Source organism: Ascidiella aspersa, chromosome 3 (genome assembly GCF_963924565.1).
Source record: "Ascidiella aspersa chromosome 3, kaAscAspe10.2, whole genome shotgun sequence".
Lineage (NCBI taxonomy): Eukaryota > Metazoa > Chordata > Ascidiacea > Phlebobranchia > Ascidiidae > Ascidiella > Ascidiella aspersa.
The window spans coordinates 13,093,436-13,117,410 of record NC_139449.1 but is presented as its reverse complement, the minus strand read 5'-3'; the positions used below and the strand labels follow the sequence as shown (position 1 = coordinate 13,117,410).

The 23,975-nt window shown below is 36.2% G+C and overlaps 1 protein-coding gene across 1 annotated transcript; it reads right to left on the bottom strand.

Annotated features, from left to right (window-relative positions):
- Positions 1–5,995: 5,995 nt before the first annotated feature.
- On the bottom strand, positions 5,996–18,638 carry LOC146160274 (uncharacterized). Its single transcript, XM_083384919.1, has 15 exons — positions 18,496–18,638; positions 13,283–13,540; positions 13,087–13,216; positions 12,368–12,497; positions 10,091–10,225; positions 9,796–9,959; positions 9,587–9,716; positions 9,025–9,184; positions 8,767–8,948; positions 7,824–8,013; positions 7,559–7,694; positions 7,337–7,473; positions 7,006–7,171; positions 6,279–6,414; positions 5,996–6,180 (listed from the first exon to the last, which is right to left on the bottom strand). The coding sequence occupies exons 1-15, from the start codon at positions 18,636–18,638 to the stop codon at positions 5,996–5,998; spliced, it is 2,382 nt and encodes a 793-aa protein (XP_083241045.1).
- Positions 18,639–23,975: the final 5,337 nt, after the last annotated feature.

Genomic DNA, 23,975 nt, shown 5'->3' with positions numbered 1-23,975 from the left:
CGCTTTACCGCCTTTTCCCGAAATGTATTTATCGCACATTTTTTTCGCAATTATCTTAGGACCGCCCTTGATTAGTAGTTATCGCTGTTGTTATTATAAATGCTTAAAAACTGCTTTACGTTTTAACACCATAATTGTCAGATAAAATTTATTACCACCTGCCGAGATCTATCTGCATTTGATTTTCGCCCGCAACTAAAAAAGCTTACCGACGACCAGTGGTGGGATTCAGCCGGTTGGCACCGGTTCTATTGAACCATCTCACGAAATTTTATGAGACCAGCGAAGCGGTTAGCATAACTGGTTACTGTCAAGTTCTTAACCCCCTTTTTGTAAGTGATATTATCGTTTTTTGTTCGTTTTTGTCTTGGTTTAACAAACTGTTCGAAGCGGCGTGCTTTTTAAGAGATTGGGTCACGCGTCTTAATCCAATGCGAAACCACAAACGAGCGCAAAACGCCGTTTTTCGTCTTTAGTTTGGTCAACCGTAAACGCTGGATAGTTTTTGGTCTTTCGTTATTGGTTTAGGTTGAGTGATTAGCAAGTGTTTATTCGACAATTGACAACGCTAAGTCAAACCTTCTTTCTTTTTTTTCGCTAAAAACGTCGACTTATACGCAGTATGTTGATGTTCCTCGCAGTTCGGTCTCTGCGCTAATATCCGATGTTGGTGTAACATCGACATTTGTTTAACTGGAGCAGATTCTCAAAAGGAGGTATAATGGTAACTGTCGTGCGCGTTTCAAAGTTACCATTTTAAGTAAAGATAGTAAATTTAGCTGACTTGGCACACAGCTCGGCGCAGATGTTGCGCTAATCGTGGCATAATAACACCCAGGAAAAAACGATCTTCGTTTAGTATTGCACGTGGTGAAAGGCGTGCTTGTAATTTAGCACTAGTTCCGTTCATGGAACTTGAAAACTGCGCTGCTGATAGTCGAATTATGTATGATTCTACCACAATTAATCACACATTTCATGGTCTTGATTTGTTTTTTGCCTGAAGTTCACGATTGCACACTGTGGTTTCGCAGCTGGCGCCTGACAGGATTGTCGACGACGCACGTTCTCGCTTTTGCTGGACGTATTTGGCTGTTTCTGAGTTTTTTTATAACGTTTTGCAATCACCATTCTATGAAGTCATACTGTCACTGTTTTATGACGTCATTATTCTTTAACGTTAGAAGAAAAATAGGGAAATTCCCTAAGTTGAAAATTCAGAACCCCTTTTTGATTTTCTGGTTACGCCCCTGATTGTCCGCCCCTGGAAAATTTTCTGCGGGCGCCCTGCACAGGATATATGACAATGTGTCCAGTTTGGCAGAAATAATTTATTTCATTCATAGGCCTACTGATATTTTGTCAGCAGCCGATAACTTATTTGTATTTTTGACTTCGCTTTACGTCACACATGGTCAAACTGTCATTTAATTTAATCTTTTTTAGGCTTCCCCTTTGTTGCGTCATAGCTTGAATTTAATTCTGTGATGAAAGGATCAATGCTAATTGTTACTTTGAAATGCGAAGCTGACTGCGTAAAATGCTAAAAGTGTTGATAGAATTTGTCTTGAGCCTGTGGTAATCATTTTTTTGCAATTTAGTTATACTTTGCATGTTCGTTGTATACAATGAAGGATGGTTTTAGACGATTCCTCTCATGGATCGGTTGCAAGGAAGTTTTACCTAATTTGTTTACTAATTGCGATGTATCGCGCATTCCCGCGTAATCAGGACCGGATTAAGGGTAGTGTGGGCCTAAGGCTATTTACCAGGAAAGGGCCTAATTTTGCAAACGAGGCTACAAAAAGTAGTAAAAATACATACATGAAAAATTGAAATTATTTAGGCTACTGCAAAATAACACAAACATAATATAAAAACATGTAATTAAGTATCATAAAGCCCGTTTATGTACACGTTTAAGCCGGATTCGAATCTGTTTCGTTAATTCATTCTCTCTCGTTTTGGTGCTGGAATGAATTAAGTTCTCTCGTTTCTTAATCGGTCAAAAGGAGTGGTTTTCAATCCGTTCGCCGCTTAATCTGTTCGTTTCGCGGACGGCCGAATTCGTTTAATGTAGAATGACGCCACTTTGGGGGCATTGTGGCGTAGCACGAACGGCTAGTAGTGAACAAAACAACAAGTTTAGCGCATAAGGAAAGAATATTACATACACTCGTTAGATACTAATTTGTGACAGAGGGGCTGCTCTAGAATCCACAAAGTCGAACATTATTTGGGTTAGGATGCGGGTTTGGGTAGGTTTGAATAGCAATACTTGGGCCACCCTCACCCAAATATTGTACATTGCTTTAATAATTGTCTCAACACTGTGGTAGGATTTTAGGCCAGCGCCAAATACAGTTTTCATTAGTCATGTTTGGTACATCTTTCACCTTCTTTTGTCCACTCTGCCTTGTATATAGCGTTGACCAGCACACATAAGCTTAACGTTCCTTCACTTACATTCTGTGTGCCAGGTAAACTAAAGCACTATACAGTCAAAAACATAATTCGGCAAACCAAACTCAAGTAATTCTTGTTATTTTTCAATTTTAGGTTTATAAAAACGAACAAGCAGCAATAGATTGCTACCGCAAGGAGTAGCCAAAAAATCGGTTGTGCGTCAGAGGTTTACTGGAATTTTACGTAATAATGCATATCAGTGCAGCTTGTACACTCAAGCTGGTTTGAATTTCGCGCCATGTAATTACGACGCTGGAACGGATTACTTTTCAATTCGGATTGAACCTTAATCTAATCTGCCCGCGAAAATTGCATATAAACAGGCTTATAGACTCTTTGTTGGGGAGCTGTGGGACCAGTGGGTCACTTTTGACGTTTTTGCATCTGCAGGTTTTTTATTTACCTCGTAAAATAGGATTTTGAGGTCGTAACGTGAAGTTTAATCTACCCTTTAACATACCACAGCATTTAACCCAAAATATAAGAAGAGAAAAGTTGAATAAGTGCACCTACTTTCTAATTATTTAACAAATCAGTCGTTTTAAATTAAACTAACTTAGTTAGTCATTGCCAGGCTTGTTTTTGGACTCCGACGAGGTATTTTTGTATTCAACTAATGTTTTGTCACTACATTCGCCGAGATGATTCCTAGATTTTTATTTTAATAATGCGTTACTATTGTTTGGCAAATACGCTGAGCATAAGCTAGCTCAGGGGCAGCAACCTAACGTAAAATGAACATTCGCGCAAAGCAAAAACTTTTCGCATTTACGTATAGTCAAACCGGACGTAGAATGAACATTCGCGCAAAGCAAAAATTTTTCGCATTTACGTATAGTAAAAAAGTAAAAAAATAGGACTATTTGAAATGGACTCGTGTCTAGTTTGTCGAAGATGCGGCGGGCCGGATGAATTACATTGGCGGGCCGTAGGTTGCCGACCCATGACCTAGCTGAATATTGGCATAAAAATTGACATTGAGTAACCCCGTAGCATATCTTGGAATCTTCTTTTGCACGATGGAATGTTCTTTTGCAAACTCTTTAAGAAAATTGGGAATCTCTGCACCAGGCATTACAAGTTAGTTGCTTGTCCAACAGCATTTGACGGAAACTTAAAGATTAGGCGAAAGTTATCTTCAAGTAATTGGCTGCCCGAAAAAACGCTGACACATGGCGTACATATAAAGCAACACAGTAATGGACAGACCTTTATTCCACAATCTTGCCACTCGCAAACGTGCGATTAGGCGTAAAACTTCGCGAAAAAACGTAATAAAAGGATACAACATTCTACTTTGAACATCCCTACTTGCGAGCAAATCAAAGAACGTGTCAGAAAAATCAGTAACAATACGTTACAAGAAAGGTCTTAACTAAAATCACAAATTTAAGTTAACAGGCAAATTTTAGAAATAAAGACACTTGTGTAGTTGGGTTTTTGGAACTACGACCTAGCTACAGAGTTATGCCCGTGGCCCCCCAAGGGGACCGAGGGCCACGGTTGAGAAAGCATGTTCTAGATTCTAGAATAAAATACAAATTCTATTAGATGACATAATTTTACTTTTTTGCCTCAAAACTCGTTTAAATGTCTCGAATCCTCAAAAACTATTTAAAATGGAAAGAGGAAAACAGCTCTCGAGTCACTGGTCCCACATCTCCCCTATGACAATGTAGCTTAAATGGAAAATTATATTTTCCTTGCCTTACAGCTAGCAAACGTATAGGTTGGTTAACACTAAATGCGTTTTGCTTCTAGCGTTAGAGTCTGTCGCAAAACGCCTACCTATCCTCAAACCTCTACATCACTAACTCCCCTAATAATTTTAACCCTTATCCATTTTCTAATCCCACCCATTACCCACCAATACAGGGCCAAAAATCCAATGCAAAAACAGCGGCGCCGTAATGGCGCAGGTCAAACTCGGGCGTCCGAAAGTCGACGTAAAAACGACCCATGCCAGACCTAACACAGCGCCCGATCGACCCATACTCTCTCCCTACAGTTTCAGGTGTTGTTTTGCCCATTTAAGGCAATATTATCATGAATTTAGGACGTATTTTGACAGATTTAGGTCTTATTCAGACGATTTTGATCTCATTCTGTACTGGGAACACGGATACTTCTGGCGTTTTCTGAAACACGGATACTTCTGGCGTATCTCATCAGTAAACAGAGTTTTCTTTTTCAGCATTATAATGTATATCTTATATTTTGCTTTATTGTTGTCTAAATTTAAGGAAAGCGTCTGCTGAGAACCACCTGATGCCATAAACAAGTGGTTCTTAATCTTTTTCAGCCGTGTCCCCCTTGTTAATTTTCCCATGCCTTGCGCCCCCCCCCCCCCTCTCTACGAAAATCACTTCGACATTTTTAATTAAATATCACTGAGACAACCTGAAAATAGGGAAGTTTGTCGTCGGTCGCGCAAAGCGTGAAAGAATTGGGTTTAATTGGCGCTAAACTGTAAATTCAGGAGGATTTTACCATTGGACACAATAAATTGCTCGTGCACGAGATGATTTTGACAAACGTGTCGTGAGGGCATTCACTCCACAGTTGTAAGGCTGCGATGTCAGGGCAAATAAAAATGTCAGCGCAGAAATTAAACTTTGCGTTATCGTGTTTCAAAGGATGTGACCGATAACACACAACAACAGCAGCAATATTGCAAAAACATTATCGATTCGGGCGAAAAAGTTTGAGTCCCCTGTTGCTAGCCTGTAATCCAATTAAATAAAACATGGATGAAAAATAGTTCAAACGGTGGATGAATTTTATCGTTTATCTATAAGTTAGCAAAATTTTAAACAGGGCCGTTATGCCTTCAATTATATGAAAACATGCAATGGCACTCAAAGAGACTTGTGCTAAAAAAAGTTAACATCTGAGTAGAAAAGATTCGCGCAGAGCGCGAAAGATTATTGCCGTTTTAATGTTAAAGTTGGCGAAAACAGAGTTTGTAAAGCGCTGTAGGAGTGGTATGCAACACAGCGAAACCATTGGAATCATTGCAAAAATTAAATATTAAATTAGAGCTAGCGCAAAAAAAAGTATGAGCAACTAACTCAAAATGCGAAAAAGCGGACATTTGGACATTTTTGAGCGTCCTCGGAGGATCATTCAGTTTTCTTGAGAAAAGAGGACAAATCCTCCTAAAAGAGTACATATGGTAGGCCTACTGTAGAGTCAGAGCTGAGCTCTGGACTCGACAAAATCTTACATTTGGCAAATATGATCTGAAGTCATTTCAAAAGCCAATTTTATTTAAAAAAAAAAAAAACTGAAAACAGTGCATATACAATTGCATACATAACGGAATTAAGGTAAATTAGCAGAATACCACATATATATTTCGTGTAAAAAACATAAAGCAAAAAACTTTCGTTTCTTAAATGGGCCATATGTATAGCTTATAAAAAGCGATAAAGTAGACTATCAGTCTAAATATTTCAAATGACGAAACACGAATTACACCTTATTAAAAAAAATCATTGCAAGTAAATATTGGGCATTTCAGGCCTGATCACATTTCAGCCATCTCGTCGTAATCTGTTTGGTCTCTTTGTTTGGCATATTGCAGCAGTTCGCTGTACCTTCTTCTAAATGTGCAACGCCAAGCAATAAAACAGCACAAGGCTGTACAAATGAAGGTAAGAATAACAGCCAGGGCGATCTGGCCTGTTGGTGCCTTGCAGACCGGGCACGAATCTACAATATTCAATTGTAGTTATAGGCAATTTAAAATATGATTTTTTTAAATACACAGAAATATTTATTTTACATAATCCTCAACATATCTGACTTACCAACATCTGCAGATTCGGTTGAATTGCTAGAACAAACGAAATCATCTGGACATAATTGATCGGACTTTTTGTTATGCATTGCCATGGGCTGAGAGCAAACGAACCTCACGTCTGTTGTTGGATCAGTTTCTTCCATCTAAAAATCAAAAAGTTTTCTTCCTCATTATCAAGAAAGGCAGGCTATATTAAATTCCGCAGTTAGCAGACAAAAAAGCCTAAATGTTTTCACATTTTTTCAGTAAGTCGTTTGTAATGTTTACGTGGTTTTCCAAAGTAGAAAGCCATTAAACGACGTCACATAAAACCTTGAATAAAATAAATCATAGTAATTATTTCTTTCAAATCTTTGCAGATTTTTGTTTGTTACCAATCAAACAATAAAACCGACACCGCAAACATGTTTAGGTCGGTTTCCAGAGGATAAGATATGGTTTAAAGTTACAAAAACAGACACAAAAGATGATTCTATTCATTAAAATCGTGCCATATTTGCTCACACTGCTTTTGCGCTCACAATAGATATGAATACGAGCACGAATGACAAAAAGATTTGCAACAAATGCTGTATAACTATATATAACGTTACCGCGAAACCGCAGTAAAAACGTGCAACAAAACGATACCTATATTAATAAATTGAATACCGGTATATCATCGCATAATACAAATGCCCAATCAGCAGAATTTTTCCCCTAATATATTGCTTTAAAACAAAAAATAAAAAAACCTTTTCAATCCAAGTTTTCAGCCATTTTAACTTGCAGTCACAGATCAAGAAATTGCTCCAAAGTTCGACGTTGAGGCGCTCCTGGCTGATGTTGGAAAACACGCCGGGAGAAAGATACGAGATCTTATTTTCTGACAACAATATCACTCTAAGATTCGTCGCACCACTGAAAATAAATTACTGGTAAATAATATGTTCGTATTGTAAGTATACTAACGAATAAAATTCATACAACGTTTGAAGTTAAAATTACTTTTGTAAAGTTCAAGTTTCTCTATGGAATCATCTAATTAAAAAGTATAAGAAGGGGTGTCAGAATCCTTAAACATACCTGAATGAATTTGATTCAACGGAAGATATTTGGTTGTTCTCCAAAACAAGTCGAGTTAAGCTGGAACAGTTAGAGAATGTTTTGTTTTTCAAAGCTGAAATTTTATTGTCACTCAAATCTAGATATGACACGTTTTGCTGAAATATAAAAAATATTTTATGTGACTATATATGCTGTATTTTGGTTGTTATAGATATACAATATATTGCGATTCTTGCTTACCAGTAATCTAATTTCTTCTGGTACTTTAGTGAGCGACATATTTCGCAAAGAAAGAGAATAAAGATTCAAACCTCTTAAGAAATGGGGTTGAAATGTTTTGAGTGGGTTTGGCCCAAGATATAGTCGATTTAATTTCCTGAAAACAACACTTTATTTGTTGCAATTTTAACATAATAAAGAGTAAGCAGTATACGGTACTAATCGAAAATTGAAACAAAAATAGGGTTGAGTCGTAAGTTATTTAACCATATTTACAACACCTAACCTGTTATATTTGAAAAGATCTGCAGGAAAACTTGAAATTTTATTGTGGTAAAGAGCCAGCACAGAAAGATTAGGAAAGCTCTTCATTTGCATTTTTGTGATAGAAGTGATGTTGTTAAATCTCAGATTGAGAACAGTAAGGTTGTGAAATACCGTACTTTCATCTGATATTATTTTTTTAATTCCATTTTCTAAAAGAGATTAAATCAATTTACACCATTCGAAATATTTTGCCTATTTAACATCTAGGACAAGGAAGTTTTTACATTACATTTTTTCTAAATATTCACAGACCAAAATGCAATCGCCCTGATTTGCGCACATTTTATACTACGCATCGTCAAAATGTACATGTCACAATGAACCAAAACAAGCGTTGCTTAAAGTTTAATGTTCGAAGCTTTTTGAATATTGATTAAAGTAGGTAATCTGACAACAATCCGTTACTAACCAAAGAACAAACCTCGTTTTTTGTTCAGGTATTAAAAGCTGTAGTCCGAGGGTAAATCCCACTTATATCCATCACGGTCTGACTTACACCCACATTAAAATGTGGTGCATGGTTTTTCACATTTAAGTACAAAAAATTATTGTGCAGAGAAGCCTATAAGGCTGCTAAACTGTAAAGCCATTTCTTATGCCAATGTTGAGTGCGCAATGCAAATAATCTTATTTGTTTTTTTATATTCTCTCACGCTATTTCAGCTTCAAGGAATCGTGTTAGGCTCTTCTTTGCGATCAAATGCATCAGGAGTAGGACAATGTCCAAAAAAATACGCTAATTTTAGACAAATGGGCTTTTAGCGGATTACTAACATTTTTGATATTTAAGAATTACATCGTTTATATATGAGTATCAATCGACGACGTGGCGCATTAGTGTTTTGAAAAAGAATTATAATGCAACTTTAATCTAGTTTTCACCAAAAATAGGCAAGACCTACTTTTTAAATCAAGGATGGTCAAGTCTTTGAACTTTTTTAGTTGCCGCATATCCACTGTTTGTAAATTGTTTTCAGACATAACAAGAGTTCTTATGTCGGAACGCATATTTTCGACAGGTATGCGGGTCAATTTAGCTCCATCACAGTTTACGCTTAAGCTTGTTAGTGTCAAGTAGCGAAATCTGCCAAACAAAAAAAGTTTTAGTTAGCGTTATGTGTGAAAGTAATTCAACAGTTCTTGTTAATACATCACTTTACCCTCTAAGTCTCGGCATTGATTTTTTGTTTCCACTTGTCGAATATTGATTGCCCTTTTCATCGTAACAAGTGCAGCTCTCTGGGCAAGCGCTAGGATTGTCAGCGTTTGGCGGCTGTGTACTAATAACTGGGCTGGAAGTTGAAATAACCGAGTTGCAATCTAAAATAAAAAAAATAGATATGTAATAGCAATTTTCTCCTTAGCATGTAATTTCCCTGTAAATATCTTAGCATGTAATTTCCCTGTAAATATCTTAGCATGTAATTTCCCTGTAAAGTAATTTTTCCTTTGATAGAAGTTTTCAGGAAAATGTGATAAAACTACCAAACTAAACGGGGAAAATGCTTATTCGTGAAATACGTATAATGATCAAACGAAAAGAGTTTTGAATTCTTGCAAATGAAAACACTACGTTTATCCCGAATAAAAAACTGCGATTAACACCAAAATAGAAAAAAACATCAATGTCGCTTTTATTTTACGATAGCTCTACTAAACGCAAAAAGTAATATTGACAAAATTCAGTTAGAAATTATATAACAAAGACACGAAGATCTTTACCTTGCCACATTTCATCGTTTTCTTTGCACACAAAGTCGCTTACGTGAAGCTGGTGGGATTTCTTACCGTGATTGCGAAGCGGCTGGGCACATTTAAACCGAAGTTCGGTCGCCATGTCTCGTTCTAACATCTGGTATTTAAATAACAAAGCATCATGATCAACATTCCAACATGTTTAACAACTTTACAAACATTAATAGTCTACCTACCTGGTCATACCACGTTTTCAGCCAAGCATTTTGGCAGTCACACATCATCGGATTCTCATACAGATCAATGTCAACTCGTTCCTTGCCCATGTTGCCAAAAGTTCCATTGGGTATAAAGCTAATTAGATTATCCGACAGATCAATCATTCGTAAATTGTAAGCACCTAAAACGGTGACGCGATTTAGGACAGCTTGTTTTATTTAGTTAGGCAGTAATTATGCTTATCAGTAATTATGCTTATCTGGTATTTTACCAAATAGAAAATTGTATAAACTAGCTGCTATCAAATCTAACCGCGAAAAGCTAGAGGATCGACGCGAGTTATTTGATTGGATCCAATCTCAAGCCATTGTAACTGAGGACAGCCTTTGAAGGAATCTGCTTCCAAAACTGTAAGCTTGTTTTGTGAGAAATCCAAATATAACAAACCTGTAAACAAATAGATATTGAATTATATACGTTACGAAACATGGTTGTGACTGCGTCGGGGGATAGATACAACGAGATTCACATCTACAATGTCTGTAATGAATTAGTCGGATATAGTTCTATCCGAATTTAACTTATTGTAAACACAAACTTTGCTTCCATGAAGTGAATTTCGGACAGATAAAATGGTGGATTGCGTTTCATTACATCGGGCTACAGGACTTTTGAACAATTATATATTTTTTGGTGATTATTATAGTGGTCTAGAGAAGACCTCTATAGACATGGTCCAAAGACACCAGAAACACAGATAAATATTGTATAAAGTAGACGGACAAAAAACAAATTTGAACACAATAAGTCTATGCACTATATCAGTGGTCGGCAAACGCCGGTCGTTGGTTAATTACCGGTCCGGGAGTTGGTTAATTACCGGTCCGTAGCTTTGTCAGATTAAAAATTTTGTTTAAACACGGACTGCACGTAAAAACCTGGTAAAAAGTCAAACATAATTAAATGTATTTTCATATTTTAAAGACATTTACCTTCGTTTTAATATAGCCTACTACTCCATAGTTGATTAGTATGATAAAAAAAACACAATTAGCACCAAGCTCTCGTGAGGTTCAAAAACAACTAGTGTGTGGTGGCCATATGAGTTACATCACGTTCACAACATCATTAATGCGTTAACTTCTAGAACAATATATCGAAAAATGGACTAAAATATCATGTGTTTTATTTAAAATATCATGTGGGTTATTTTAAGCGTGCTCACCTTAAAGTGAAATAGAATTTCATGTAAACAATGTTTATAAACTATGTCCCATAATGAAATAATTTATTATTTTGATATTTAGGCAGGAAAGGTTGCGAAAATACCTATGTATATTAATTAGTTTTAGCCTATGATTTTAGACTCTATAAAAATAACAAAAAAGTCAAAAAGCCTAATGAGTTTTCTAACACTAACCGCACGTAAAAAAAATATTTTTGTTGTCAAAAAAGCCATTCTGGCAAGCCTTGTACGTATCTATCTTACACTTTTCAGATTGTCGGTCTTTGGTTATACTTTTTTATATTGCCATTAATTTTTTTTTGAGCCATGGCCCACTGGTTGAGAACCGCTGCTCTAAAACATCCTATTTTCTTGCTAAAGAAAGCGTGACATCTTTGAAAGTATTTTGCCATCTCGGGTTTTATATGCCACCGTAGAGCATATGATTTTTGTTTGAAGTGCGTCATGTAATTTTTCAGGGATGACGCAATAACGTTACGTCACAAAACAAATGGTCTTAAGTTCTTAACAACAACTGTCGTTCTCGAACTACCTCAAGCGCAAATGCAGATGAAAATCAGTCCAATCTCACGGGGCAAGAAAATTTGTCTTTATCTAATTTGAAACACCACAACTTTTAAATTGATGGAAATGTAAAAAAAATGGTTTCGCGTTTTGATCAATAAATCGCTAATGACATTTATACTTTGCATGGAGTCTTTGGGTTATTTTAAATTTGGTTTATACAATAAAACAGCCATAAACACATTAAAAACAGAAATAAGTTCGCGCGAAACGCTAAAAATTGTTTTTTTTTATAATAAAATTTGGCAAAAAATATAGTTTGACGGGCCGCTGGATCCGCCCCTTGCTACGTAGTGCTAAACCGCACCTATGGAACACACATGGAAGCATAGCTGTTTTATAACCAAGCCAATTACATTGACTGGTTGTGATTTCACAGAAGGTTTACGTTTTTTCTGGGGTGTTTCATTAATTGCTAAATTATGTGAAGCGAGTATTCATTACAGACTTATTAAAATTTTAATAAAGCCAGTGTTTAAACTTTTTTACGATTAAAGGTATTAAAATACAAAATTATTTAAAGATATTCAAATACTTTACAAAAGACAATGACTAATAATAAATCGAGCCGCTAAAATATGGAGGGCTGTGCTTGATTTAATCACTGATCTAATGAATAGGCCAATAACATATACGATAGTTTCTATTGTTTTTGGTGAAAAAAGTGCCATTTCGAAATAATTTTTATCACACAAATAATTAGATAGAAAAACAATATTTATAGAAGACATTGCCAAATTAGGAATGTAATAATAAATATTACGCTTAATCTGACTCACTCTTCATAGTTTTAATATGAGACGATAATTTTGTTAGACCGCAACCACGCAATCCAAGCCCTGTCAGGTTCATGGTTGTCATCCAAGCGTCTTCAAATTGAGCAATTGGATTTGGTCCGATATATAAAAACTGTCGACATACAAAGTGCTTAAAAGACGAGATAACACATTTAAAGCTTTGTTTGCTAAATTTCAGAGCGGGAAACGTTTTACCAACGGTGCGACTTTGTAAGTAGACTTATCGAAGTAACTTACCGATGGGTATATTATTTATCAGCTTTACTTTTTTATCTTTTTTGTAGTAATATTTATGTTTTCTTTTAGTAATAACGTGCAGCATTCTAGTTTGCATTATAAAACCCTAATCGATTTTTTGTGAATGGAAAGGATATTTTACATTGCCAACGTCAGTAGTTCAGGAATTTTTATTCTGGTGCAAAAAACTGCTTCAAGCAGACATATAAAATTAGTACACGTAGACTACAGAGTGAAAATTTGTAATTAAGTCAGTTATGATGCAAGCTTTTGTAAAATATCGTACTATGTTAAACCATCTAACCACCATTCTGGAAATCAAAATAAAATATATTTATTTTTTCACCAATAAGCGAATAAAATAATTATATATCGTAAAATACACAAAGTAAACTTACAAATAAAACATGTTAAAGTTAAAGCTTTCTGATGTTAATTATTTATACCTATAGATTTACACCTACTTGAAGTTTCGGGGTAAATCTGAAATCTGAATTCTGAATCTTTGTTATTTTGTTACTATAAATCAAAAGCATGTTTAAATCTGGAAAACTTTTTAACGCTTCATTTGGAATAGTTGTCAATTTGTTTTGCCTGAAAAAAATAAATTTGTTATAAAACCCTTTACCAAAAGTATGCAAAATTGTCAACCTTACTTACGTAATTGAGATGTATGTGACTGTTTTGAGAACGAAAGGTGGACTTTTATAAGATGGCAAAATGCGAGTAAGTCCATTCATCTTTAATTCAAGCTTTGTTAAGTTAGGAAACGGCTCTAGATCATCGACGTGTAGTTCAATAAGGTTGTTATACGAGAGGGTAATGCTCTTTGTATCACCAACTACTCCTTCAACATGAAATCGAGTCAAATTTGAAGATGAGCAGTTTAGATGAGGAAGAGGCATCGTGTACCATTGCCTGGAAATTGTGTATGCTTAAGCTAACGATAAAGCGAAACAAATACTCTTCAACTTTAGTTGTTGTTATTTTAGAGTATTTTTTCGTACTTAATTGGCATCTTCAGGGTACGTTGGTGGGCAATTCAGGACTTTATTTATTCTAACCCCTTGAAGGAAATCTACCAACTTCAATGGTGATAGTAATACAATGAAATCATTTTTAACAGTACGGTACTTTCTTATCAACAGATGGTTTATTTCAGATATAAGTTTAGCCCGTTGTTAAATTTGGATAGGATATTTTTTTTCTCAAGAAATGCATTTTAGACTGCAAAATCAACAATTTTGTTTTACCTTTGCCTAGTGGTTCTCAACTTATCTATAGCTGTGAACAACCTGATTTTTTTAAAAATCCTCCAAAATTACTAATTAATTTAATCTGACAAAGAGAGAAAATTATTTCTTAATCAATCGATTTGCTTGCGGGTTGCGGTGTTGAATTGAACAGGCAAAACAAAATATGTGTGCGATGTAATGATGTAACAATGAAAATTTGACTTTGCGTAAACTCTTAAATTAATTTCAAGTGAAATGTAGATTAGGAAAGTGGTTCTCAATCGTGGACCCTTTAACCAGGGTTGAAAGTAGAATATTATTCCTACCGGAATGCATGAAAAACAAAAATGACGTCACAAATATGTAACGTCATAACGGGATGTCTCAAACAGGTAACCATTGGAAACCTGAGGTAATTATTGTTAAATGTAGTGCACTAATATGCAACTGAGAACCCAATTCAGTTACAATCAAGGAGTTGGCGGGCCGGCCTGATAAAAAGGCACATGGCCTGGTAAAAATAGACCATTTTTTCACTTCAAAATTATATACAATTCTTTGCTTCTACTGATCAGAGACTAGACATGCCAGAAAAATAAAAAATAGAACTATACTCGCGTTTTGCTTTACCTCATTGAATTAGAAAACTATAGAATTATCTAATTGTCCAATTCTGCTATCGTTGCTTGCTGCAATATGCATATTGCATATGCACGCGAATTTCATTCCCAACTAAAATGTTATTCTATTGGTTTAAATTGGTATTATTTCATATAATCTAATAGCTCTACCTTGGTGTTTTTAACATTAATTATATGCTACCTCTGGAAAGCACAAGCAAAAAAGTATTTTCTGGTTGCACATTAGGCCTATGCCGTACAATGTAGGCTGTGGTTTCGGAATACTGATTTGTTGGGTTGTTACATGACCTATTGGGCAATGACGATTAACCCGTTGCTCGTTTTACACAAATAATACGACCGTTGACGATCACAAATTCTACCATCGAAACTTTGAATTTCCGCCCTAGGAGGGAATTTGTTTGTGTGTAAATGTTGTCAGAGAGCGTGTGTCACAAAACAGAACTTCGGGAGTCGAAAAATAACTGCCTTTCTTGCTTCTATTATACAAGACTCAAGACTATTTGATTAAAGGCCCGTTTACACTATCAGCTGCGCTAAGCTGAGCTGAGCGTGAAAATTGTTTTTACTACAGCTGCGCTGAGCTGGGCGTAAAAATCGCTTCAAAATGTAACGTTTTTGTATAGCTGCACGGGGCTTGAGTAGCAAAGCGTGAAAAGCTCGAAACAATAGAATTTAAATGAAAATTACGCTTTACTTAGCTCAGATAAGCTGTAGTAGTAAGTAGTGTAAACGGGCCTTTAAGGCTATGCTATTCTTCCATTATTGAAAACAAGCGTAATGATGACGTCATAAACACGAGTGGCTCACTGTAGCAAATGCTATAAACATAATTGTTAGGCGGATGCTTTTGCTTCTTGTATAATGTATAGTATATACAGTAAAAATCAATCCCTTAACAAATAATGCATGGCGACACCCTGAAAATATGCTTGCGACCCCATTGGTGTTCGCACCCCAAGGTTGGGAACCACTGCTTTGGAGAACTCACAACCGCTCACACGTGTTTTTTGTCTTTTTCCTTCCTTATATTTGAGGAGTATGCCCAATACATCCAAAAAAATCAAAAGGGTATACGCAGCTAAAAAATTTTTAAAGCCTCTGGGTAAAAACAACTAAAGGTACGCCTTAACTGCTTAACACTAAAGTTTGCTCTAAAACCTGAAACAACTTACATTTTAACGGTTCAATTTCATTTATTTTGCTTGGTTGTGTACAGTAAGACGTAATTTGATATCGGATCTCGCTACATTTTGTCCAAAATACAGGGAATCGGAATGAAAGTCAATTAAGTATCGGACATCCCCACCCCTATTATTTTCTTTTACTTTCTTTCGAATACAATACACTTTAAAAAAATAGTAACATTCGTTAGTATCGAATATCGACATATCGTTGTTCACAAATATATCGCCAATACCCTTTATCTTCACTTGAATTTTTAACACATAACAAGGTATTGCCGAAACGTTTTTAATGAACGAAGCGTCGATATTATCGAATATTATTGCTTTAGTATTTTTATTGTTTTTAGTGGTTTTGACTTTTTTTGTTACCACAGGAAAAAAATAGATGCCTTCATGTTCTAGGTATCCAACCCTTTTAAATATATATATCACCCTTTAAGTAACCACTACTCTGTATTAAAAAATTGATACTCTGTCGCATTGCCCCCAAATATCTATGGAAGTTAACAAATAGGTCTAAAAGTTAGGAATGTGTGCGACACTTTCAGATGGTACTTTAGTTAAACAAAAATTTTGCAAAGTTTATGTGCTCACGGACTAGGCCAGGGGTGGCCAACACGCGGCTCGCGAGCCACATGCGGCTCTTCACCCAGTTATATGCGGCTCTTACGTTCATCTTGTACTTGTGATTTGGTTCTAATTTCCTTTGGTTAAGTTATGGATTATAATTATTGTCGGTTTCGACTCACTTTTGAAACACGATAAACACAAAAAATATGCTTAATTTATATTGATATACGACATTATATCGAGAAATGTGTATTCTTTTCTCCTTCTTAATTAAAGTGTTGTCGTTTTAACGAAATAAAGGCACTTTTTTCGCGCCTCGCGCTTTCGCTTTGTGGAGTGAGTAGGAAATGGAGTGATAGGCGGGGCCCATTCATTTCGTTCGATGTGTGTAAGCTGTAATGGTGTGGCTCTTAACGGTTAACCAAGTAACAAATGCGGGTTTTGGTATCTGATCGGTTGGCCACCCCTGGACTAGGCTAAGAACCTTATACACGGGCTTAAATTGAACCGCGGACTCGAGATTTAGAAACACTGGTATAAATGGTTGAACACCTTTGACCTAAATTATACCAAATCAACTTAGAAAGTTCTATCAAAACATTTTTTCAACGCTCAAACTTTTTTGTAAATTTATCTTTTTCCGATTTATTACTGTTCAACTACCGATGCTATCAAGTTTAACTGTAACTATATGGGCCATAGGGGTTAAAATCAGGACTGCGGAGTCGGAGTCAGGAGTCGGGACTCGACGGAGTCGGTTTGTTTTGTCGAAGTCGGACTCGGGACTCGGGACTCGGGTAAGTCCACGTAAAACTACCCGAGTCCCGAGTCCGACGTGCGCATGCGCAGTATCAAATTTTAAAACTGTTAATGCGGTAAAATGTAAGTTGTAAAAGTTTAATAGCAAATGGTGAAATATTTTTCAACCATGTAATGCGGGTGGATCAATTATGACATCAATATGAGTATATTGCAAAAAATCCACCTTAATTTAGTTGCGTAAATGGGTAAAAAATAGAGTAGGGCTACCATATTTTCAGCACCTTAAAAGAGGACATTTTCTTGCCTGCAAGTAAAACGAAAGTAGAATTGTTACGTTTGAGAAAAACGTGCCATATCCAAGTATTGCATTCAGCTTCGAAATTAACACGTCCTTTTCTGAAACACGGATACTTCTGGAGTAGCTCATCAGTAAACAGAGTTTTCCTTTCAAGCATTATAAATGCATAGCTTATATTTTGCATTTGTTGTCTAAATTTAAAGAAAGCATCTGCTGAGAACCACCTGATGCCATAGACAAGTGGTTCATAATCTTTTTCAGCCATGCCCCCCTTGGTAATTTTCCCATGCCTTGCGCCCCCCTCTCTACGAAAAGCACTTCGGCATTTTTAATTAAATATCACTGAGACAACTTGAAAATAGTATGTCGTCGGTCACGCAAAGCGCGAAAAAAATTGGGTTTAATTGGCGCTAAACTGTAAATTCAGGAGGATTTTAGCATTGGACACACAATAAATTGCTCGTGCACGAGATGATTTTGACAAACGTGTCGTGAGGGCATTTACTCCACAGTTGTAAGGCTGCGATGTCAGCGCAAATAAAAATGTAAGCGCAAAAATTAAACTTTGCGTTATCGTGTTTCAAAAGATGTGATAACACACAACAACAGCAGCAATATTGCAAAAACATTATCGATTCGCGCGAAAAAGTTTGAATCCCCTGTTGCTAGCCTGTTATCCAATTAAATAAAACTTGGATGCAAAATAGTTCGAACGGTGGATCAATTTATGACTCGGGAGACTTAAAGTATCGATATTGTTGTTCTATATCATTACAAGTGTAGATTTTTTAAATTTAAAATAACACAGCAAACAATGCCCTTGAAAGACAGCTATAGTTTAAAATTGGCAGTGTGACAGCCCCCTTTTTTCTACTTTTTTTTCAATAAACCCCCCCCCCCATCCCCCCCAAAAAATATAAAAAAATATATATATACATATATTTTACTCCTAATAATTTGTTTTGTAGCATTTATGAGCATTACCACAACAGTGGATTAAAGGAATGCCACACCTTCAATTGTCAAATTGTTTAAGTATTGCGTTAACACTCAGTCAGTTGCTGCTTGAAACGGTTTGCTAGCATTTAACTTTGTGTTCGTTACGGCAGTTAATACAATGGCAAATGCCAAACAAAAAAGATCAAACTTTTCATACGAATAGGCGTATTTCGTTACTTACACGCGAGGGGCAGTCTTATTCGCTGCTGGCCTAGTGATGCTGCAACCATTTTCTAGCGGCAATACCACTTCGTCTTGCGAATCAGCATCCACCAAACACGCCAAGGTAAAAATGAGGAAACAACAAGCAAGCTTACTACTCATGTTGCTTTGTCTCGTTATGCAATTTCACTGGTCTAGTAGAAAATAATAATTTATGTAAAATCAAACAGTCTGACACAAAAACAAAATAGTCTGAAATCCAGATTCTGAGAATGCCTGAAAAACAAATCTTGAAAATGTATATTACATCTGCTGGCAAATGTCTAGCAACCGACATTACTAGTCTTACTTTTTTGTCCTGTTCCTGCTTTTAAAAAGCTACTGTTTGGCCTAACACATTAAACGCTTGCCACACGGTACCACGCTCGAGTAAAACCACTGTCCTGAAAGTAAATTATTTGCCAATTGACTTACAATACTTGAGTCATCACAGATCAAACAAAAATCTCTGCGACGACGACGAAAGGTTGTGTTTAAACTATGCAAAGTGCGGATTAGTGTTCCTAATCTGCTGTTCAAACTAGACTTTTTTGAAAAAGTTTTTTTTTAATATTTAAAAAAATGTAGTTTTGTTATCTTTTTTACAAAATCAAAAATAAATCTTAAGGTATTTTATATGATGGCGTAGACCGTAGAGTTTGATTCATTTTTCAAAATTTAGGCTATTTTACGACTACAAAATAACTGAGGCAAACAAAGTTAAACATTTAAATACAATTCCTTGCTAGTTATGCAAATCTGTAAACAAAATTATAGTTTTATAGGCCAATATATCCAATTTACAGGTTAAAAGGCCTACATCTCAACTAATGAAACACAAGATTTTATTGCTAAAACATTGCGAAATAAGTGCCACGACATCATATACATATCACCCCGGAAAATATTGTGTTCCGGTAGTCCTCTAAGACGTAATAACGACGTGATCTATTTTTCTTCGGGGGGATTTAAATTCTAAACGCTTATAGAAACTGGAAATAATTGTCATATTAAATTATGTAAGCTACTGAGTGTAACAAATAAGTCTGTTTGACCAAAACACCAGATTAAGGCGGGGCAGGTTGCAGCCCCAAGCCAATCCAAAAATAACCAATTGCGTTCTTTCTAAAGTTAGTGAAAATTGTAAATATTATAGAACGTATTTTTCAGCCCGTTCCTCATTTACAAACTTGGCATTTCCTTATTTAAAACAGGGCCATTCCCCATTTTTTGTATTGTAACTACGTAGCAGTAAAAAAGATAAAAACTTATTTAAACATCTGGTATGTTGCGCTTTGAATGAATCGTTTCAGTCTAAATAAGGCGCCATGCTCTCCATGCAATACAACAAAGCTTTGCCATCTAGTATAGGCCTATCTGAATGGATTTTATTTCGCTTTGCACGAGATTGTACGTCTTTTTAGCAAAAAAAACAATCATAACATCGATAATTTATCAGTCTTATTAAACTTAAACCATAAATTGAAAAATGCTTTTATAACACGTTTGCATTTTGATGATTGATATATTCATTGTGCCCGCTCCTCAATAAACAAGGTGGTAATAAGATGCTTGAAAATAAAAAATTGAACAACAAAACTTTTAAATAAAGTTTATCACAGACCGTCGAAACCTTTTCGAGTTTAGCACTCTCCGCACGACCAGAAAAAAGGTTGCCAAGCCCTGACCCACAGCCTAGCGTTGTCGCTGTGGAATGAGAATCTCTAGAAATGCAAACTCTGTCAAATTATCTTGTTAGTGTTGTTTGTACAAATTTATAAGGCCTTTGCAATATGTCCACTGCATTGTGAGTAACACGTATCGTATATCCAACTTTAAGGTTAAACAAGATAAATACAACATATATACTCTTTTTGCGCTTTGTGCGTTTTTCTACGGTTCAGTGCAGGCATTTGGCTGGTCAAATATTGGTAATCGTTTTATGTGCTAATTTGGGTTAACCGCCTGTATAAGGTAAAAGTTTTTGCCGCCCTAAACCGATAATCCCAAATGTACTGCTATTACGCGGCCCACAATTATATACATATACATGATAAAGGTAAAATATTAAAAATTACTCCGCGGCCTACCTAAAGTGGGCCCAAGTTTGGGCCGCGGCCTACAGTTTGCCCACCACTGACGGAATAGGACGTCAAAGTTAATATTTTCGATAAGCTTTTTTTTACGAATTAATGCCTCTCACTAGCAAATAGCCTTATAGCCAGGGTTGCCATACCGTAGGGCTACCATATTTTCAGCACCCAAAAAGAGGGCAATTTTTGCCGGCAAGTAAAACGAGAGTAAAATTGTTACGTTTGAGAAAAACGTTCCATATCCACAAGTAATGCATTCAGCTTCGAAATTAATACGTCCTTTCAATAAATAGAGTTTTTCTCTTCTGCATTATAATTTATAGCTTATCTTGCTTTATGGTTGTCTAAATTTAAAGAGTAATAAAGAGAAATAAAAGCATCTGCTGAGAATCACCTTTATGCTATAGACCAGTGATTGTTAATCTTTTTCAGCCGCGCCCCCTTTGGTAATTTTCCTATGCTTTGCGCCCCCCCTGCGAAAAGCAATTCGGCATTTTCAATTAAATATCACTGAGACAACTTGAAAATATTGAAATGTCTTGTCGGTCGCGCGAAGCGCGAAACAAATTAAGTTTAATTTGGTTGAATTGGTGCTATTCTTTCAATTCAGAAGGCTTTGTGCGTTGTGCACACAACAAATTGCTCGTGCTCGACAGGAGCTGATTTTGACAAACGTGTTGTGAGGGCATTTACTCCACAATTGTAAGGCTGTGATGTCGAGCGCAAATAAAAATGTCAAAGTGCAAAATTAAACATTGCGTTATCGTGTTTCAAAAGATGTGACGACAAACAACAACGGCAATATTGCAAAAACATTATATGGAATATGGATGAAAAATAGTTCAAACGGTGGACGACTTTTATCGTTCATCTACAAGTTAGTAAAATTGTAATTAATAAGTGCTTCGATGATATGAAAACATGCAGTGGCACTTGAAGAGACTTGCCTACCATACAGTAACACCGCTAGTAAGCTAGGCCTACAAAACTCACACCTTTGCTTTATTATTGGTCCTTTTTAGATGCTAGGTTCTGGCGCCATTTTTCTGGCGCAATGTTTGCAATATAAATCAAGAAGGTAGGGCTGGTAGGGCAATTTGTTGGAAAACCTGTTTTAAACCAGTAATTTAGCATGTTTTATGGCTGCAAGAATTTTTTGGAAATCAATACAACGTCTCGCCTAAAAGTCTTGTTAAAAGTATAAGCAACTAAATGCGGAAAAAGAGGACATTTGTACATTTTTGAGCGTCCTCGGAGGACCATTCAGAATTTTTGAAAAAAGAGGACAAATCCCCCTAAAAGAACACATATGGTAGGCCTACTATACCGTGCTTATTTCTAAGATTTGTGCTTATTTTTTGGTGCAGTGTCTTAGAAAACACAAATGTGCTTATTTTAGAGTTGTGTGCTTAGTTTGTCTTATTTTAGTTTCTAAAAGTGTTCTTTATCAATTATTTTAACATTGAAGGAGGAGTGAGAGACTTCATTTATTTATAATTACCAAGTTCTTTAACCCAGATTATAACAGCAATGCATTAAATTACATAAACTGTTGTGATTGTTTATTCTAAATCAAAAAAGTAGCCTACATTGTAGCCTATAGAATTGTGGTAGCTTGCTTTAGCAATTGAGTCAGCATAAGCACGTTTTTGTGATAAACATGAAAATGAATTTTTAATGTCAAACGATGTCGAAAGGAAAAGAGCTACGATCATTGTTGTTATTGTGATTGCGAAACCAGCCCCAGAGGCTATGGATAACACGATATGATATTACAAAAAAAAACTGCTAAAAGCATTACAGTAAATCATTCAATAAATAATTTTATTACAAGCCAAACTCCGCCTAGTGAACTAAACTTAACTACCAGGCAGGGTCAGCTTTCAGGCGATTATTACAAGCCAAACTCCGCCTAGTGAACTAAACTTAACTACCAGGCAGGGTCAGCTTCAGGCGATTGCTGCCATGCACCACGGTTTAAAACAGGGGTCTGCAACCTACGGCCCGCGGGCCGGATCCAGTCCGCCAGTAAATTTCATCCGGCCCGCGGCCTGTTTCACAAGCTGGACAGTAAACACGGCCAATCGCCCATGCCCATATTTTTAACTATGTTAAATAGAAAAATGCAAAAAATTAAATCGTATTTTCTCGCCCTTTAGGTATATTTGCGTTTTTGAGAGGGCTTCTCAGACCAAAGGCGACGTGCACATGGTAGCTATATCGAAATGGAAATTATTTGTAGCATGAAACTCTCTAAAATTAAAGTTCATTCAACTTTATCCATGATTTTTGATTTTTTTTTGTTGCCGATACATAATTCCGTATTTTATAATAATGGAAATATATTCAGGCCCGTCAAAGCTTGCATTAAATAGGGGTGGTTAACTTGCCAATTTCAACCAAGTAAACGTTTTTTCGGGCTTCGGTGGAATAAGCTACGTTTTGCGCATACAAAAATAGCTGTTTTCAAGTTTTTATCTTATTTTATAACGTTATTTCTTAAAGCTTGGATTTCACCCCCGGAATCTTGGATCTGTCCCTGGTCTTTAGTAGCGTGCTTATTTTTTTGGGCAGCATGCTTATTTTTTAGTCTGAGCAGATGGTAACCCTGCTTTTAGCACCCGATCCGTCAGAAATTAGTGCAGTTCTAACCAAAAAAGATCTACGACAATTAGGGCATCCTAAGGATCAAAAAGTCTGAATTTAGGTCTTAAACAATGCACTAATTCGACCTAACAAAGCTGCATAAGAAGATTAAGTTTGATAAAACTTGACCCACCTTTACCCAAACGCTAACCACCACTCTAACCCAAACAATGTGCATTAATTTAATAATTACATAAACGCTTTAGTTATCAATACACCAACTTGCAACATAGCAATCCTATCTAGCCTGGACGAGAAACTATCGTATGTCCACCCGAGCTTGGGCTTTTTCAACGGCGTTCAGATAATTATTAAATTAACGCACATTATTTGGGTTATCGTTTGGGGCAAGTGTTGTTAATTCTATCTTAGATTTTTTGTTATCTTTCGTGAATTTTCGGCGAATATTTTCAATTTATCTACGCCGGGAATTTACCTTAAGGTCCAAATTAATGCATTGCAACGACCTCAAGGTCAAAAAGTCAGACTTTTCTGTCCTTGGATGCCCTAATTGCCGTAGACCTTCTTGCTTGAAGCTTCAGTAATTTTAACGGATGGGGTGCTCATAGTAAACTCCAGAATAACTGCGCCGAACGTTTTCGAGCGCAAAATACACTGATGTTCAGGTTTCAGTTCGAAAAACTTATATGCTGTTTAAAGCACGCATATGCATTGCACATTACCATGGGCCACACAACAAATATTTCCACAGAGCTATATA